Source organism: Lepisosteus oculatus, chromosome 11 (genome assembly GCF_040954835.1).
Source record: "Lepisosteus oculatus isolate fLepOcu1 chromosome 11, fLepOcu1.hap2, whole genome shotgun sequence".
NCBI classification, from domain to species: domain Eukaryota; kingdom Metazoa; phylum Chordata; class Actinopteri; order Semionotiformes; family Lepisosteidae; genus Lepisosteus; species Lepisosteus oculatus.
The window spans coordinates 4773321-4792258 of record NC_090706.1 but is presented as its reverse complement, the minus strand read 5'-3'; the positions used below and the strand labels follow the sequence as shown (position 1 = coordinate 4792258).

General features: G+C 44.2%; 1 protein-coding gene and 1 non-coding gene across 2 annotated transcripts; both read left to right on the top strand.

The window, feature by feature from the left end:
* Positions 1-80: 80 nt before the first annotated feature.
* Positions 81-18779, top strand: LOC102685656 (nuclear inhibitor of protein phosphatase 1). Its single transcript, XM_006631248.3, has 8 exons — positions 81-168; positions 7718-7913; positions 8835-8895; positions 10717-10870; positions 11324-11541; positions 12819-12963; positions 13265-13329; positions 13688-18779. Exons 2-8 carry the CDS (start codon positions 7864-7866, stop codon positions 14045-14047), a joined length of 1053 nt encoding a protein of 350 aa, XP_006631311.1. The 5' UTR covers positions 81-168; positions 7718-7863; the 3' UTR covers positions 14048-18779.
* On the top strand, positions 9612-9772 carry LOC138241927 (small Cajal body-specific RNA 1). Its single transcript, XR_011191217.1, has one exon. It is a non-coding gene; the product is annotated as a small Cajal body-specific RNA 1 (non-coding RNA).
* Positions 18780-18938: the final 159 nt, after the last annotated feature.

Below are 18938 nucleotides of genomic sequence, written 5' to 3'. Positions count from 1 at the left end.
AACCGGATTGTCAGAACCGATGGTTTGCTACCCCTGGAAAGGACGAAGCGCCGCTGTATCTCGTGTGTCCCCGCTTTACCACGCACCGAGAAGAGCAGGAAGCGCCGAAGAGCCCATCGCGTCTGCACAAGTGGGAGAGGACTGCGGTTTAACAGCTCATCCCACAAGGCAAGGCGAACTCGCTCGGTGGCTACACCTGTCTGTGAACCTGATCGAGGACTTCATACGGTACAAAATCCAGACAAATGGGAGACTGACTTTTAAGGTCGTCGTCCTTAAAGTTTAGGAGAATTAATTACCCTCAAATGTTTCCTCTTTATAATTATACGGTTTTCCTCCATCAATGCACATTAATGCACGTAGTTGGACAGCCTTTTTGTTTAAAAACAAATATAGGATTCACTATCGGTTCTTTGATGCAAAACACTTTAAGGGCATGTAGACACTTGTCAAACGACATCGCACTCTTAATTAATACTTAATTACTAAAATACTCTTTTCAAGAAACGCCCTGAGATTTTAATGACCACAGAGAGTCAGGACCCCCGTCTTACATCTCATCCGAAGGACGGCACCTTCTTACTGAATAGTGTCTCCGTCATTGTACGTGGGCATTAGGACTCAGAAGTTCAAGACTGAACATTTTTAGTGCATAAAAGCCGACATATTTTCCATTCGTATTTAATTGGCGTAATGGCTTTACCCAACAGAAGGGGGACAAATATATCCTTTAGATTTTTGAGCTGCTGAGTTATATGTTCTGTAAGCTGAATTATAAAAATCTTTTTAAACTTTCCATCACGAGACCTGAAAGAGGGCAGAAATATATAAATGTACTTGAGCAGATGATTAGACTGAATAAGGAAGCAAAACGAAAACAGAGAGGTCCACTTTTCGAATTTGGCACACCCCCCTACCAAAGTCTTTTATGAGTCTTCACATTTGTTACATTTAAGAAAAGCTCTAGGGGACAGACTGTAATAACATATGGTCTGTAAAAGGAGATAATAGTGAGTATGAAGTAAAAAATGAAACAACTGTAGAAAGTTCACTGACGGTGAGAAACCTGGTAGGGTTTGATATAAGCTTAGTTTTCTTGCCATGAATTACAGTGCTTATTCTGCAGTATCAACTTCTGTATTTCCAGAGCACTGAGGGTGGTGGAGTTCATTTGCTTATCAGAGGTCTCTAGAGTGTAGAGCTGGCAGTGGAGAGCAGCAGAGAAGAAAAATGTTCTCAGATAGCACCTGGACTCCCCCCACACCATCCCATCCACACACAGTCTGTGACCTAGCTGGTGCCTGGCTCCTCTGTCCAGCTGGTGTTGGTGTGTGTGCCAGTCAGTGTGCTATTCACTGTGCTAGGAGGTGTGTTGTGTTTTGCACTATTCTGAATATCAGAACTTCATGGAGTGAGGTGACGTGGCGTTTCCCACTACAGCTGAGTGAGCTGTGGGAGCAACGCTTTAGAAATGAGTCTTCCAGGAAAAAAAATACATCATCTTCCTGTAACGCCTGTAAAGGGAAGATTATGAAAGATACCTTTGAAGTGGCTAGGAAATTCATGGCACTTTGACAAACCCCAACATTTTGGGACAGTAAAGGAACAGGTAATAGGTTTATTCCATGCCGAAAAGAGCAGAAAGAAAACACAACGTTTCGGCTGTGAAGCCTTCTTCAGGTGTAAGCTGAAAAGAGAAGAAAGCTTACACCCGAAGAAGCCTCTACAGCTAAAATGTTGTGTTTTCTTTTCTTTTCAGCAGGGAATAAACCTATTACTTGTTCCTTTGCAGCCTACGCATGCTGATGCAGCTACCCACCTGAACTATTTTGGGACAGTGCTGCTGAACTGTGAAAGAGTGCAAGGCATTCTGTCAGCAGGACTGCTGGAGAATCGGTTTGGTTATGATCCAAGAAAGGTAAATTGTGATTATCCGAGTCATGCTGTCAAGTTATATGTTAGGTAAATTGATTTTATGGGGTCCTGCAAAAGCTTAGTGAGCTAGCTATTAGTGATCACGTAAAAATAAAGTTTCAAACAAGAGAAGGTAATGTAGAAAATCTATTTTTTTGTAACTAAGTGACCTAAAGGATCTCATCCATTCATTTCTTGAAGGAGACCGGGTATTCGCATCCAAAACTGTGACTGAGCAATTTGTTCCATACTCTCACAACTCTCTAGGAGCAAAGAAGTGCCTCCTGTTCTCAGTTTTAAAGTGCATATCCCTGTAGTTTCCACTTTTGTCCTCTGAGTTTTCTATATTTGTATAAGGTGCACTCATTGTCTTTTCTGTTCAAGACTAAAAGGTTCCGATGTTTCTGCATGTCGGTGTAGAACATTGCTTTAAGCCCAGGAATGTATCTGTGTAATGTATCACATGAAAAAGAAGAGTATAATGATAGGCTTGTGCTTGCTGCCTTCACATTGGCATGTTCTTGATGTTACAAGACGTTTCAAATAAAAGACCATTTAGCACATCCATATCTTTTGAGGGATCCTCGGGCATCAACACTTTTGACCAAAGTAGCTGATCACTTCATTTCTTATAAATGTAATTTTGTCATTTCACTGAAGAAAGGAGAAGCTATGTGGCAGGCTGTTGTCTGAGTCATTACCACACACTTATTCTGTAAAAAGAAAAAGAAATAGAAACAAAAGTTACATGTAGCTTCCTTAAATGTATTGACGGCTTTTGAGCACTTTTATTTCTGGACTTCCGTGTAAGTGCTCTAGCTAACAAACCCACGTAGAGTGCCTGTATTTACCTACAGTATATTTAGTGGCTTCTTATCTTCTACATAACCTATACTTTACGTGTTGTGTTTGACACAGGCTGGTTCGGCCCGAGAGAGCTCCTGCCAGCTGTGGTTGTGTTTGACACAGGCTGGTCCGGTGTGAGAGAGGTCCTCCCAGTTGTTGTTGTGCGTGACACAGGCTGGTTTGGCCCGAGAGAGGTCCTGCCAGCTGTGGTTGTGTTTGACACAGGCTGGTTCGGCCCGAGAGAGGTCCTGCCAGTTGTGGTTGTGTTTGACACAGGCTGGTTCGGCCCGAGAGAGGTCCTGCCAGCTGTGGTTGTGTTTGACACAGGCTGGTTCGGCCCGAGAGAGGTCCTGCCACTTGTGGTTGTGTGTGACACAGGCTGGTTCGGCCCGAGAGAGGTCCTGCCAGTTGTGGTTGTGTTTGACACAGGCTGGTTCGGCCTGAGAGAGGTCCTGCCAGCTGTGGTTGTGTTTGACACAGGCTGGTCCGGTGTGAGAGAGGTCCTGCCAGCTGTGGTTGTGTTTGACACAGGCTGGTTCGGCCCGAGAGAGGTCCTGCCAGTTGTGGTTGTGTGTGACACAGGCTGGTTCGGCCCGAGAGAGGTCCTGCCAGCTGTGGTTGTGTGTGACACGGGCTGGTTCTGCCTGAGAGAGGTCCTGCCAGCTGTGGTTGTGTTTGACACAGGCTGGTTCGGCCCGAGAGAGGTCCTGCCAGCTGTGGTTGTGTTTGACACAGGCTGGTTCGGCCCGAGAGAGGTCCTGCCAGCTGTGGTTGTGTTTGACACAGGCTGGTCCGGCCCGAGAGAGGTCCTGCCAGCTGTGGTTGTGTTTGACACAGGCTGGTTCGGCCCGAGAGAGGTCCTGCCAGTTGTGGTTGTGTGTGACACAGGCTGGTTCGGCCCGAGAGAGGTCCTGCCAGCTGTGGTTGTGTGTGACACGGGCTGGTTCTGCCTGAGAGAGGTCCTGCCAGCTGTGGTTGTGTTTGACACAGGCTGGTTCGGCCCGAGAGAGGTCCTGCCAGCTGTGGTTGTGTTTGACACAGGCTGGTTCGGCCCGAGAGAGGTCCTGCCAGCTGTGGTTGTGTTTGACACAGGCTGGTTCGGCCCGAGAGAGGTCCTGCCAGTTGTGGTTGTGTGTGACACAGGCTGGTTTGACGTGAGAGTGGTGCAGGCTGCTGCCAGAGAAATGGTGTGACTAGTGTGGCCAGCTACAGGGTTGCAGAGGTTCAAGAAAAAGCAGAACTGTGTGCACGTGCTGCATGATAGAGGTTCAAACAAAAGTTTATTTGCAATTGGAGGAGCTGTAGCCAGTGGGCATCATGGAGGTGTATGAATATGGCTGGAATGGGGCCCAATGGCTCTGAGGGAAGGGTTTTCTGAAGGACACAACCTGTTGAGATGCAGTACAGCTATGCAGAGCCATGTGCTGAGCGCAGGCATGGGAGGGTGTTGTGAGCTGGGGAGAGTCCGTGCAGTCTTCCCCTGAAGGGGAACAATGGCTGAGATCTACGAGCCTGGCAGAAGCAGGAAAGACAGACCACGGCAAGGGGATACGCTGGCAGGGACCAGCAGTGCGGAAAGCATCCCCACGAGGTCTGTCAGCCTGCAGCAGGGCTTGTATCCTGTGTGGCCTCTGAAACAGGAGGTGTGGGCTTGGAAAGAAAGTGTGAATGGTGGTTGCCGAGCTGGGAGGGCCACCCACAAGGATAAAAGTGAGAAAAACCAGAGAGCAGGAGCTGGAGGCTGTTTTCCCTTTGCTCTGTGGAGAGAACTGATTGTCCAGCTCCCATCTCTGCCATTGTAAGATTGGAGAAACCAGAGCAGCATGACACAGCTAGGAGGGCTCCCAGCTCTATGGAAGAGGAGTGAGAGGGGCAGATTGTCCAGCTCTAGGTTTCCCGTCAGCTCTAGACTGAAGTCTGCTGTGTCTCCTCTGCAAGGAAAGAGAAGCACCTTAGATCTGAGACTGCTGAGACTGCATCTGGTAGATCTGAGACTGCTTCAGACTGCCATAGTTATGTAACATGAATGATGGAAAAAAAGAGGTTTGTAGCTCATTTTTGTGACTATGTGGTTTAGATAAGATAAAGACAGTAGAAAAAAAAAGGATTTAGAGTGTAGAAATCACGTACAGTGTGAAAATCATGCACAGATTGGCCCATAACCAGTGCACCTGGTGAACAGGGGCTGTCTGTTGAACATATTTACTTTGTTTCACTCCTCTTTTTTCCTGCCACGAACAACCTGAACTAGCTGTCGTTGTTCCTTATGCCTCAGGTCCTTCAATCGTTGGTACCCTGTCACAGGCAGGAACTCCCAACCATTGCTCAAGTTCAACACACACCTGCCCTTTGAATAAACCTTCTAGGGAAAAATCATTTCCACTCTTTGCAGTTAACAAGCAGAAGGTTGTGGAGGCTTCGCTGGAAATTCACAACTCTCTGGAGTGTGCCTGGGCAGCACCTTACAGTGGATTCCTCTGGGTAACCATGTCCTACTGTAGCACAGCCAACTGATCCGACACACGAGTTGAGAGCTTCCAGTCATTGTGGACAAATGGCACTACCTGGTTACCATGGTAACCTGGCCTGTAATCCTTCATCTGGAAGCAGAAGAAGAGCCCATCTTATACCTAGATTTGAGGAGAAACTCCAGCAGCATTTTCATAACAGGGTCTCAAATTGTTTTGGACTATTTTTGCAGAAGTGATATAAAACCTCAAGTTAACTTGAGGCGAAGAGTGAGAATAAGCACTTCTACAGAAAAAGAAAGAAAGAAAAAGCTGCAAGAAAAAAAACTGCGAATGGTCAACAGGCGACCACAGATTGGCCTGACTGAGAGAAATGAACAATTCTGGCTGTATGTCACACCAAAAGTGGGGCAGTCTCCACAGAGCAAACTGAGCAAACACCAGTTTGAAAAAAACGACAAATAAACGTAGTACGCAAAAACCTATATTGTTCCTTGGTCCCAGACAGTGTAGATTTTTCTTGACTTAAAAAAAATAGTTTAATTTTATTAACTATTATGTTGGCGAGCCACACAGGGACTAAAGCTTTAGAAAACATAAGAGGACGTAGAGAAGGTAAGAGGGGCCATAATACATAAGATGGAAAGCTCCCCCACACATCTTGGAATGCTTACTCATTCAGCTGTTCTCAGTAACAGCAGAAAAAAGAGGGTGAAAAATTGGCAAATCGTTATAATACAGCCAAGACAGGACATAGTGCAGTACCTTAAAGTGCAGGTGCTAATTTGAGCTGTTTCTGATGCAGACTGCTTGGGGGAAGAAACTGTTTTTGAATCTATCGGTCAGCCTTCTGATACTGCGAAACCTCCTACCAGAACCCAGGGGTGAAAACAGATTGTGGCCAAGGTGAATCGGGTCCCAAAGTATAGCTTGAGCCCTGGGGGGGGACACGCGCCCAAGTTTTAAATATTCTCGAGAAACCCACACCCTCGAGATCTGTAAAGCTTTCCTTCATCTGCCTCCAAAAACAGACAGATTCCTCTTGATAAGTCTTGGAAGAGAACTGAACTGGTCATGAAGTGTCACAGTCAGTCACCGACAGGCCACTTTTTCCCACGGACGTGTTGAAAGCAGTCCAGCCTCTGGGTCTAAGAAATAAACCACAGATCAAGCTGTTCCTGAGTGGCGTCATACTCTTCCTCAAAAAAGACACTGCTAACTTGACCTCTTCAGAAGGCACTTCCTATCCGATGGCCGGAGTGTGAACTCCTACACCACCTGTTTCTTTAGCAGCAGTGGACCATTTACATCACAACAAGCTGACTGGCTTTCTTAAAGATCATATTACCTAACCAGGCCCCAATTCGACATTACTTTGTATATATTCCCAAACAGGTACTCACTGAATAGGTTGGCTATTGCTAATACAAGTAGTTCAGGTGGGGACCTGCGTCAGCATGTGTACGCTGCAAAGGAACAATAGGTGTATTCCTGAAAAGAGAAAAGAGCTCACACCTGAAGAAGGCTCCATGGCAGAAACGTTGTGTTTTCTTTCCTCTTTAGAGCAGGGAAAAAACCTAGTTCTTGTTCCTTTGCAGCCTAGGCGTGCTGACGCATCTACCCACATGAAACATTTTTCCAATATTTATATTTCCTGGAGCCGACCGCGTAAATTGCGAGTCCAGGGTACGGAGTATATTATATGAGTATATTTTATAAAATGATTCGAGGGAGGACTTGCGTCAGCCGGAAGTTGAGTCCACTCTGAAAGACAGAAAGACCAGCGCAGTAGGATAACACTAGCAACGATGTGGGGTTTCTTTTTTTTTTACTAGACAAACATAGATTAAAAAAAAACAAAAAAAACGAGCTGTAGATGAACAGAGCGAAGAGAAAGCAAAAGATTGTCAGCCTAGGACTTTCACAGCAATGTCTAACCCCAAGACATCGTAAGAAAAAGGCAGTTCAAACCATTTGATTTAAAAATATTTTAAAATTGCGCAACGTGCCAGATTTATTGATTTCTTTGGAAAGGGCATTCTGCAACCCAACAGTAGGTCTTTTGGACATACGCAAGCCATTCCTCTGTAGACCAAACAGCACGTCTTAATGTAATTAGACAAATACGCAGTAATGTAATTTGAAATCAGCAATCAGAAGACTTGAGGTTAAAGGTAAGATGTTAAAATCACGAAACTCAACCGGAGACAAATGCATGTATATCCCTAAGGCCAGAATAATATGTGGGATATTCAGAGACTCTTAATGATCCTATTTGTCCCATTCAGGAGCTTCAGAAAGCTTTCTTCTATCTCAGTAGTTGTACTGACACCTGCTGGACAAACTCGAGCAAATATAGTGCCCTGTGATGAAAATCGTCTACCTTCTTTTCAGCATTTTCCTTTATAGTAGGGTGAGTAAAATATAAAAAAAAGATTAACAGTGACTTACTTTAACTACCCTGTGCGATGTATCGATCCTTTAAATAGCAACTCCCATCCGCTGCTGTGAGACTCACCCTCTTCAAGAAACTACGACCCCCAGAATCCTCAGCGTTAAAGGAACTGTGGAAGGGGAAGTCGCCCTCGTTCCCAGCATTCCGCGGGCGAGTGTGAATGCTGAAGTATGAGGCAAGATGGCAGCGAACCCGAGCGCAAACAAACCCGTCTTTGATTGTCCGACGTGGTAAGACGCATGATAATGAGATGAAAAATAAGCACAGATTGTTTTAATTTGAGGGAGAAAATGGGTGGGTTTGTAGCGTTTGAGGAAGATACTGCGTAATAATCACTGGTCTCCACCCGAATTTTGTCGGGAAGGTCTTAAGGCTTGTGCTCTGCACACACCAGGGCAGAAGCTGTAGTGTGATTAGATTAATCTTTATACAGTGTGCTAATGCATCCTTTAGAAGAGTGATTCGTCTTTCGGATTACATTATCTAGATCCCCTGAGTTTTGAGATGGGATCCTTTATTTTAACAACACACGGTCTTCTCCACCCCCCTGTTCTCCCGGTGTGTTCTTGGGTGGGCGTGATATCTAATCGCGGGTGAGGATGCAACTGTTAAAAAAAAAGTTTCAACTTCGAAAAACTGGCACAGAAAAAAAGCATCTTTTATACGACGGTGGCTTGTTTTTCGTGTATCCTATAAAATCGCGATGATTGATTGCCTTTAACTCGCAATATAGAGACTCGATCGTTAGAAACGGCTGCTGGTAGGTTCTCGATCTGCTTCTCGCGGCCCTCTTGGTAAATTTTTGCTTCATTTTTTGTGTACGAGAATCCGTAATGTTGTAAAGCTAATGCAGTATAACTAAAGTCTATATAAAGTCTATATAGTCTTTATAAAAAGTTTTTTTTAAACAGTCTCTTCAGTCTCATTCTTACTTCTCTGCAAGCAAAACCCAACCCTTGCCATTTCATTAGTAATGAAAATTACTTCCATTATTTCGTTTCGGTCGTTCACATGCAAAGCCCTGTAATGTCATATTAGTGCGCAGCAAAGTACTGCCCCAATAGTTCATGCTTTTCACCGCGTCCTCTCCCTGGTGTGTTGAGCTGTTTAAATCAGTTGGTCAAGAGATGTTCCCTGTGTTTTGCTCTCAGGGCAGGAAAGCCACCCCCTGGACTGCATCTGGATGTCGTAAAGGGAGACAAGCTTGTAGAGGTAAGAGCTGTCCATGTGTAGGAGGTAAGGGCCCAGTTACTAAACCCTGCCATCTGCTCCTTAGTCTTAGTATCCTGAGTGAAGCATGCTATTAACTTCAAGTGGGAGGTTATTAATGCTCATGGATTCAGAAATGAATGAATGAAAACTGCCTTTTTTTCCAGTGGACACATGAGAGCAGCCAGAGTTTTACTAAACAAAGTGAAAGACTCCTACTGCCCTAAATCCCTTTCATCTAGAAACCTGCCTTTCTGAACTACATTCAGTGAGGCACTACTAACCACTCATTTTGTGCATGCTTTGATTGGGGAAGGAGAAAGTGCATGTCATATTGCAAATCCTTAAAGGCTATCCTAGGGGCTAACTTGGAACAAACAGTGAAACACAAGCTGGATGGGAGATATTCAGACTATGGAGTTGTGCTGTCAAAACAGGACAGGAAGCACATTGTGACTCTTCTTGTCAAAGTCAGTTACTTCTTTGAAGAAAAAGCTGGATGAGACACTGATCTATTAACGACGGACCTTAGTGAGCAAGAATGATCTCCTTTTTCTTCCAAATGTCCTTTTGTGGCGTGAAACGAGACTATAGTAAGTGCCAACTGGAAGTAGGGCTTGTTTTATCTGTCATGTGTGAATGTCATGTGGGCAGGTAGATTTGACTATTCCACATTCACTATATAGTAGGCCTGTTTTATTCAGCGTGTTGGATTTAAAGAGCACCTGATACTAGCCGGGCTGTCTGCACCCCAGTGTCTTCTGTGTCTGGGCTGTGCTTTGTGATTGCCAGGTTCCAAAGGTGCAAGACAAAAAGCAGCCCTGAGATTTAAGCTCCGAGTGCAGAGAAACACTCTGTGTTATAACTCAGAGGCACATGCCACAGAACCTCATCTGGCCGGTATCGCATGCTTGCACCGCTGATTGTGTGTACAGGTGCGCCTGGTGTTTTTTGTTGTGGTTTAAAAATGGTTGAAATCTCTTGCTTTTCACCTCTGGCTGGGTGATCTGCAGCGTGTCAGTGTGTGGTCCACTTGCACTAGTTCCGATGTAAAGGAAAGTGTGTGACTCAGTATTCTGTTGAAGACTGTGGTGTACTGTTACATTACCATTTGTTAATTGCAAGTGGTTTGTTTTTCGGCATGTTTGTGCTGTGCTAATTTACATATATCATTATAGGTCCCTTTGTTGCCCATTCTTTTTATCAGCAGTGTTTTCTGTCAATATAGAGCAAGATGGTGCGCATTACAAACATTGTGTACAACACAGTGTTGGTAATGCCATACTGTATGCATTAAAGAGATGTAACTAAAAAATCAGAATGTATTATGAGGGTATACATCTATTCCAATTTGCAGTAAATAGTACCATGTCAGTCAAGCAGTTAACGCTTGCTTATCTTGCAAAGCTTGACCAAAAGAAACAACCTGATAACAGCACTTTGCTGTCCTTGGAAAAGCCCCACCCATCTTTGTTGCTGACCTCTCTATGGGAAACACATTTTCTATTGCTGTCAATGCTTTCTGAAGAGCACCACTCAGTTAAATGCACTAGCAACAGGTTGCACAGAACAAGTTTATTTGTATGTTGGGCTATAGTGGCCCTAGATTAAAAAAAGAGATACTGCTTTCTACTTGAATCTTGTTTTCTTAAACAAGACTTTCTTTCTACCTGTGAGTTAGATTTGCACTAAGAGATGGGTGGAGTAAAAAAAATTGGAATCCCAGTAGAAGATGGGGAAATGGAAAGCAAAAAACTGTTTTTTTAATTGTAAAAGAGAGGTGGCCAGCTCTCCCCATGGGTGCTGCTTTCTGTGTTTGTGCAGAAGCTGATCATCGATGAGAAGAAGTATTACCTGTTCGGGAGGAACCCCGACATTTGCGACTTCACAATAGATCACCAGTCGTGCTCCCGGGTGCACGCTGCGCTGGTCTATCACAAGCACCTCAAGAGAGTCTTCCTCATTGACCTCAACAGCAGTGAGTATATTGTCGGCAGTGCAGATATTTTAAAGGCTGTGTTCCAGGATATAGAGTGCAGAATAGTCCTGCACTCTCAGGACACATACTAAACACCTAAATGCGCTAAACACCTCCTATCCTTGTGTTACTTTCGCACAATCTGTAAATGGTATTGTAAATTGCCACTGTGTAATTTATTGTATCCTGATGTTAATCTAATCCCTCTAAATCCCTTCTACTCTTCTACCCCTCTCAACGAGCTCGCAGACAAAGCATTTCATTGCCGACAACACCGCTGCATGCTGTACTGTTCATGCATTGATAAATAAACCTCGACTGATTGGTTGATTGACCCGTACTCGGTATCCAGTCAGAATTGAGTATCTTTTCTCCGTGGCGTCGGCACACAGAAAGCAGCTCGCCTCATGGTCTCAGCGAGTCGGTTACCTGCTCTGCTGTTGTCTTCCTCAGCGCATGGCACCTTTCTGGGACACATTCGCCTGGAGCCCCACAAGCCCCAGCAGGTGCCTATCGACTCCACCGTGTCCTTCGGGGCCTCCACGCGCGTCTACACCCTGCGGGAGAAGCCGCAGACCCAGCCCAGCTCCGCGTCCGGAGACAGCAAGACCGGGGAGGACGAGGAGCTGAAGGGCCTGCTGGGGCTGCCGGAGGAGGAGACCGAGTTAGAGGTCAGGGGCCGGAGTGCGGCGTGTGCGTTTTGTCCCAGCGCTCCCGTGTTTAATCGAGTACATGCTGGTGCTTTAAGACTCTTTTCAGTGGGAATGTTCACTGTAAAGGCAGTGTCCTGTGGTTTTATTTTATGCACGCAGTGTCACCACCCTCTTTTCTGAGTGGCCACAGGGATTGTGCAGTAGTACGGCAACAGCTGCACCTTTTAATGTTTTGGATGGGCTAATGCAGTAGGATTCCACTGTGCATCTTTTTAAGAGGTGCTCACTTTGTGGTGGTGAGCCCATGTGTTCTTGTCTTGGAATCCCTGTCGGTGTTTCAGAACTGAGCCAGGCTTGGAGCAGTCTTCAGGTGAAGGGTTCTGTTTTTTCATAAAGCTCAGACACAGCAGTCAGATTGCTTATGAGTTGTGTTCGATAATGGCATATTAGACCTGCTTTAGGGAGATTTCGGTTGGCTTGGCTTCAAGCTCTTCCTTTCCAATGGAGTACTGTTGATCCATCCCAGTTTTAACCCCATTTTGTCCTGTCAAGCATACCACTTTTAATCTCCTCCTGTGACTCTTGATACACCCCAAATACTTCTCCTGGTGTGCAGCCCCTCTATTTAGTGGGGTAGACAAGCACGGATTCATCCTACAGGATCATTCACTCTACTAATGATTAGCAGATAACAGTAAAGATTTTAAATCAGAATTTTGCATATGCATAGAATAATTTTTCTTCCGTGTTTGTTAAATACTGCTAATGCTGATGGCTCTAGATACAGTATTTCTTTTTAACTCAGGCAAGTCAGCCATGTATCTGACATTAACATCCGGTGTTTTCTTAGATGACATTTGCTGTTTGTTCAGCCCTCTTTCTCACTGCATAGATTTCTAGATATGAAGTTGGCCACTTTGTTCTTCAGACTGGTTTGTTTGTAAAAGAGAGAAATGGTGAATGGGTGAAATTAGAGTCCATCAAGATAGCTGTAGGAAGCCTGTTCCCCTAGCCTGTGATTGTGGCTACAGAGAGGGCATCACGTACACTAATGGGGTCACCTTTAAATTACTGAGTCATGTACCCTCTTCAGTGTGCTGTCATCCATGAAGAGAATTTCTCCTAGTTCCCTTTATTAGTGTACAAAGTTAGGAGCTGCTAGAACATCCAGATATAAAGTGCAGTTTGACTTCTGTGAAGTTAGATTATCTCCACTGCAAAGATACATTCTTGTCTGTAGACACACAGCGGTTAAGTTAAAACTCTGAAAAGGTCTTTATTCCTTCTTTCAACAGAACCTGACAGAGTTCAACACTGCGCACAACAAGAGGATCTCAACCCTGACCATAGAGGAGGGCAACCTGGACATTCAGAGACCCAAACGCAAGAGGAGAAGCTCCAGGGTGACATTCAGCGATGAGGAGGAGATCATCAACCCAGGTACAGAGTTCAGTCAGTGGAGTCGACACCTTTTCCCTCCAGTCTTTTCACACTGAGCGGCATTGTACAGCATCTTCCTTGATCTCCTCAGCATGTTTTGCATTCGTAGTGCTTTTTTGTGCTTTTTTTTCCAGTTGCTGTTGTCTCATGATCCACTTCTTTCCTTTGCATCTAAAAAATGACGCTGGAGCTTTAAACTAGATCATGTTCATTCTGTATCGGCAAAACTACAGAACATGTAGATCTTTGAAATGTCTGACTGAGCCTTTCTGAATTTTTTTCCCCTGATTTCGTAACACAGAGGATGTGGATCCCTCTGTAGGTCGCTTCAGAAACATGGTACAGACTGCTGTTGTTCCAATTAAGGTAAAGATGTTTTTATTTTGGCTATTGGTATCTTTACAGCATCCATTATTTAAGCAGCTGCAGCGTTCTAGTTCTTAACCAGCCGGCGTGATGAGGTGACTGTCAGTCTAATAACTTCCTCCGATCTGCGTGTGTAGATGCAGTATAGCACATCCTTTAGTACAGAGGGTCTGCCTGAGGGTTTTTCAGTCAAGCACTATGGGTTGTTTTAAAGAAAGCCTGCAGGCTTTTGATGAACACAGCCATTGGATGGTGATCTATAAAGTGGAGAGTGACTTATTCCAGTGCATTGGGGAGACTGGCGTTAACACAGTGGGTTCTGGCACGGCGTTGACCTCTGTCTCCGTCGCTCTTGCAGAAGAAGAAAATGGAGGGCCACGGCACGTTGAGCCTGGAGAACACGACAGCCCGGCCAATGCTGAACTTTTCCTACAGCGGCGGGTTGTACGGAGACCTTCCCCCGACCAGCAACGACTTGGGCGCCCACACTCCTGGGTCCCACGGGGGGAGCACCATCCTGGGTGGGCTGCCCTTGCCCTTCCCTAACCCGGCCCCCGACGTGGACCTGACCCCCACGGCCACCCAGCCCCCCATCTCCCTGAACCCCGCCCCGGCCCCGGGCCCTTTCCCCTCCGAGGCCCACAACGAGCCCCGCAAGAAGAAGTATGCCAAGGAGGCCTGGCCTGGCAAGAAGCCCACCCCTTCGCTGCTCATTTAGGCCTCCGGGCGAACTGTGTGAGGGAGGGGCACCTCGCTGGGCGCGGCCGTGTCGGACAGCCGCAGTGGGCGCCCGGTTCCCACTGGCTGTGTGAACGCCAGCTGTTCTGCCAATGGGGTGACAGCTACTTTCCTTCATTTTCTACCAGCTGCCTCGCCGCTCATGATGGACTCTTCAAACCACACACTCTCTTCTCTCTGTATTTGTTTTTATTTTGTGCTCAAAATGACTCACAATAAAAAGACATCTCATGGGTTTTTTTCCCTGCACGTACAGGACTTCTGAAAGCTCAGTTCACAGCACCTACACAAGGGCGAGGTGCCTGTTGAGGTTCTCAAGCACCGGGGTGGGGGGTGCGTAGAAATTTGCCGCGCTATCAGTAAATTCCTTGCAGCTGAGATCACAGTGGGTAGCTCTCATTGACCCCATCGGTGATGCAAGAGAGGGTGGCTTTCTGGGTTTTTTTAACATGAGGACGTGACGCGTCCCCTGAGAGTCCAAAAGCACTGATTTCATTGACCAAACACCTTGGCTTTGTTGTGTCTCCGCTAATCTATCACTGAATAGACAAGGGTTCTTCCCCTTTCTCCAAATAACCAGTTTAACCAATCTTCTGTCTGTCTTTGCAAGTGCGTCTCTAAATGCAGTTGATTGTCCTGTGTAGTATCGAGCCTTCCACTGTGTAGGTTTTATACTAAAGGAATCGGGTTTCTTAGCTTTGGCAAAATGTGCCTGCTTTTTTCCCATTGTTACTGTACTTCGGGCTGTTCTGAATAGCGTCAGGATATCGTGCCTCCTTGCCTTTTAGTCAGACTTGACATTTGAATGTTTTGCAGGGCACATTATTTGTACATGTTTGATGTGCTGGGGATGGCTGCAGTCGGTGACACCTGACACTCATTTGTACCCAAATGGTTATACTCCAGCAGTGTGACTTGACTGTATTCAGCTTGCATCAATGAAAGTTAGACATATTTTTATACTCTTAATGTGAAGTTGAAGGTCAGGGATAGGTTTTGTCATTCAGTTTTTCTGAAGTCATACATTGTTCAAATTGTAGAAATTATTTCAGGAGCGTAGAGGGTATCTTCATATTCGCAGAGCGAAGAACAGCTCTGTTAGTAAGGCATGTTGTGTTTTTATAACTTGGATCATCATCATCTTTTATGGCTCTAGATGAAGCCTATGTAGACTGTAACGTCCCCACTTGACCATGCGTTTTGCATAGTTAATCCTCTTTGTGGAGCCAGTAAAACTAGCAGACACACAAATTGAGATGTCGACTATCTTGGGTCCTTTGATATTTTGTGTCTGACATTGTGCTTTTGTTGATTCTAGATATCGAAATATTTACAGTATGCTGTACTAAAAATGTTATTTCAAGAAATCGGACCTTCTTGGAAAGTTCAAAATCCAGTTAGAAAATAAAATAACCATGCTCACAGATGTGCTGAACCCAATCATGATACACTGCATAAATTGTGAAAGTTCTGATTTGATTTCTAATATCGCTTTGTGCTTTTGACTTTTTTTCCTTTGATGCACAGGTCAAGCTTCCAGGACAGTTATAGTGTCCAGGACAGTAATCCATATCGCTTGCATGTAAGATCAAAGGGCATTACGTTGAATTTGGTGAAATGAAGTCCACAAAGATTTTATGTCACACACATGTTTAGTTTTTTTGCTTGTGTGTTATAAACCTTTTGAATAGATTGGGTCATGCTTTCTCTTGTTTCTCTTATGTTGCTGTCTGGTTCTTGCCAAATCGATTCGGTCTTCAGTAAAATAATTAAACTGTACCCAAGCACCTTCATCTCTTACTTCTGAGAAGTGCATTTTACATTTCCAAAAGCACGGCCTTTCAGTTTAGTACGAGCTAGTGCTTCTGTGAACCACTAGACTTTATTTTCAGAACTGTGAAAGGTCAGATAGCTTTGGAAAAGGTTATGAAGCTGCCTTTTCAAAGCCCAGTGCCGGTAACCAGCACCACAGTGACAGACTAGTTAATAGTTACCCGAGTGGCTATTTTATATGCAGTACTACAGTACAGTTCTACATCTTTAATCGTTCCTCAGTAAATTGTTACCTTGCTAGTTCATCTGGGACTGTAGTTCTGTATTTGCCTGTTTCCAGTTGTACAGCATTAGCTAAGCTATTGTTTTTCAGTTTAATACATTTGTGCATCAGCAGACTGCTCTTGCTTTGCTATTTTTTTTGTTTTAGGTAGTATCCTCTGTTTTACAGCCCATTGTTAAAAATCTGCGTTTGTGCGAGTTGCCATGTTGTGTGGATCGAGTTAAGAGCTGCTGTACAGTGGGGTTTGTGCAGTTTTCCTGTTTGATTTTCTTTGCGTTTTTAGTTTTAGGTGCTTTGTATTGAGTAGCTTGCGGCAGCCTGCTTATTGAAGTACAACTGAAAGGGGCAAGGAGGCAGAAAGGCGAAGATGATGCAATTGTTTTCCTGAACGAGAGTGTTTGGAGAAGTAAGCTCTGTTGAACACCGGCTTCTGTTCCCCTGTCCTGACACAGGGAGCACAGAGAAGTGATGGCTAGGTCTGTGAAGAAGGTTCTAGCTCTATGGCTCAACCGGAAAGTGAGCTGGGTACAGCAGATGAGTTAATATTTTGGTGTTAAAGAATTTTGCTTTAATCCCTTGGTATCAGATTCCTAAATACATCAAATAATTTCAAAGGCTTAACTCTTAACTGTGCGGGACAATGGAACATTTTTTTTTACCTGTATGGATACCATATTTTAGCAGTTTGTAGGGGGTTATTGTTTTACTTTTGTTTTTACTTCCATTTTATATAATGCACAGAACTGAGGCCTGCAGCAGACCAGAGAGGCAGGCGATAACAGGAGCTGATCTTGGTGTTGCACACCCTGAAGCTTTGTTATACTTATGCTGGGGCTCCTTGTGATCACAACAGTCATTTTAATGCATCCCAAAGAAAACCTTTACGAGCCATTCTTGTAAATGTTTTGTAGATGTTATGTCACTTTTACCCTTGTGGTGACGGTGAAAACATGAACAAACAGCACGCAGAGTGGTATGCTGTTGTGGGAACAGGCGTAGCAAGATTTCGTTATTTAGATACCCAGGAATAGTTTCTTATTTGATTGTTAGAACAAGTCTGGGGACATGCAAATATGTTTCAGGTTTGTTTTCTGAAAATGCAAAACAGGAATACAGCAGAAGTTAAAAAACAAGTGTTGTGAAATGTTTTCTTTTCGGGATACTGATGCCCAGTGAAAATATTTCCCTGCTCTTTAGGTTAGCTTATACACGCACTGTAAAAAATCAGCTGTCGCGCTGCTTAGAATTGGTCTGTATGGCCTTGCACTTCTATTTCTGCCGTTTTAATAGTATTTTATAAAGATTGCAGGCTTCAGTTTCATTTTATGATTCAATGGTTTTTGCTGAGGTGTTTCTGGAAAGAGGGGGCTTTTATCCAGAAAAGGTGGTAAATCCCCACTTATTTTAGTGACTGATAAATAATCCTCAGTAACGCAATATCCTGATTTGGCCACTAGAGGGTGCACTATAAAAGGCAATTCTGGTCTTGAAGAGGCGCTGTCTAAATTTTCATTACGTCTGAAGCCTTAAGTGTTCTAGTTCACTAATATGTAGACCATTTTAACAGCTTTTCTGAGATTTTAAGAAGCTTGTGAATCCTATAAAACCTACCAAGCTCCTGTTGCAGGTATGGACAGCCCTAGTTTAGGCCAATCCCAGTTGTACATTATACTCCCAATCGGGTGAGATGGGGAAAAAAGAGCGTCTGAAGAAGTTTTGTAATTGTTTCTACTTCATAAATTTAATCTTCGAGAGCCCAAAGAATTGTCAAGTGTTTGTAAAGCAGGTCAGATGAAAATGTTTCAAGGTGCTGTTTGCATCCCAGAACACCTTTATGCCTTCAAAAGGACTGCGTTCTGCAAACTGTTGAAGAGGCTTTTATCCTTTTCATTGTAAGCTTACATTCTGTATCCTAAAAACAACCTGTCTAGGATATAATAAACACAAAGGCTGAAGGTTTAAATCTTACTTCCTGCAGGATCTTGTAGAACAAGAATGTGTCGGTACTCGTATGGGAATTTTGTTGAAACACTGCACTGGCACACTCAGTTGTAGTACGCCTTAACAAGAAGTGTTGTGAACGAGAGAATGCTAATTTGACCCGTCTTTCTCATTTGAATATTCGTAGCTCATTGATCTGACTGGTTAGTTTGTTCCAGACGCCTCCAACAACTTGTGTAAAGAAGTGTTTTCGGTTCCTAATGCTCTTATATTGTCTACTTGTCTCATCAGGCATTTCAGAAATGAGGTTGGTTTGGTCAGTCCTAAGAATTTTCTGTACCCTCTTAACCTCTTTGTTCAAAGATTAACGAGTTTAACTACCTTTTACCTATGGTATGGTTGTGGTTGTGCATGCTTGAGGGGATTTAACTTTAATATTTGAACACAAGACCAACAACATTTTGAAATGTCTTTTTAAAAGGTTACATTGGATGCTGCCTAGCCTTTGGTCAATGAAATGAGCCCGTGTGCTTTGGGGAGGTGCACTGTAAATTTATACTGCTGTGAATAGGCTGAGTGATTTATACAAGCTTTGTACAGACAAGTGTACAGTTGTGTTATAGGCCTTTTTTAATACTTAGGACAATTCCAGCCTTTGACCAGTATGCTGTACTTTACTGTATATTAAACATAAGTTGAATTTTGTTACAAAAAACATGGCCTGCCTCTTCTATTACACAATAGAAATGTATTTCCAAATGCCAGCTCCACTAGAAGATCTTGTTGGGTATCTTAGGTGTCATCTGCAGAGTTAAGAACAGTTTACTTTATAGAAAAAATAGTAAAAAAGGTTTTGTTTTAGTAGCAAATGGAA

What these genes read in the sequence shown, in the direction of transcription:
- LOC102685656 (XM_006631248.3), top strand. Translation starts at nt 7,864, where the DNA reads ATGGCAGCGAACCCGAGCGCAAACAAACCCGTCTTTGATTGTCCGACG. An exon ending in AGGGAGACAAGCTTGTAGAG is followed by an intron (nt 8,896 to 10,716) that starts GTAAGAGCTGTC and finishes GTGTTTGTGCAG; the next exon opens with AAGCTGATCATCGATGAGAA. An exon ending in AGGAGGAGACCGAGTTAGAG is followed by an intron (nt 11,542 to 12,818) that starts GTCAGGGGCCGG and finishes TTCTTTCAACAG; the next exon opens with AACCTGACAGAGTTCAACAC.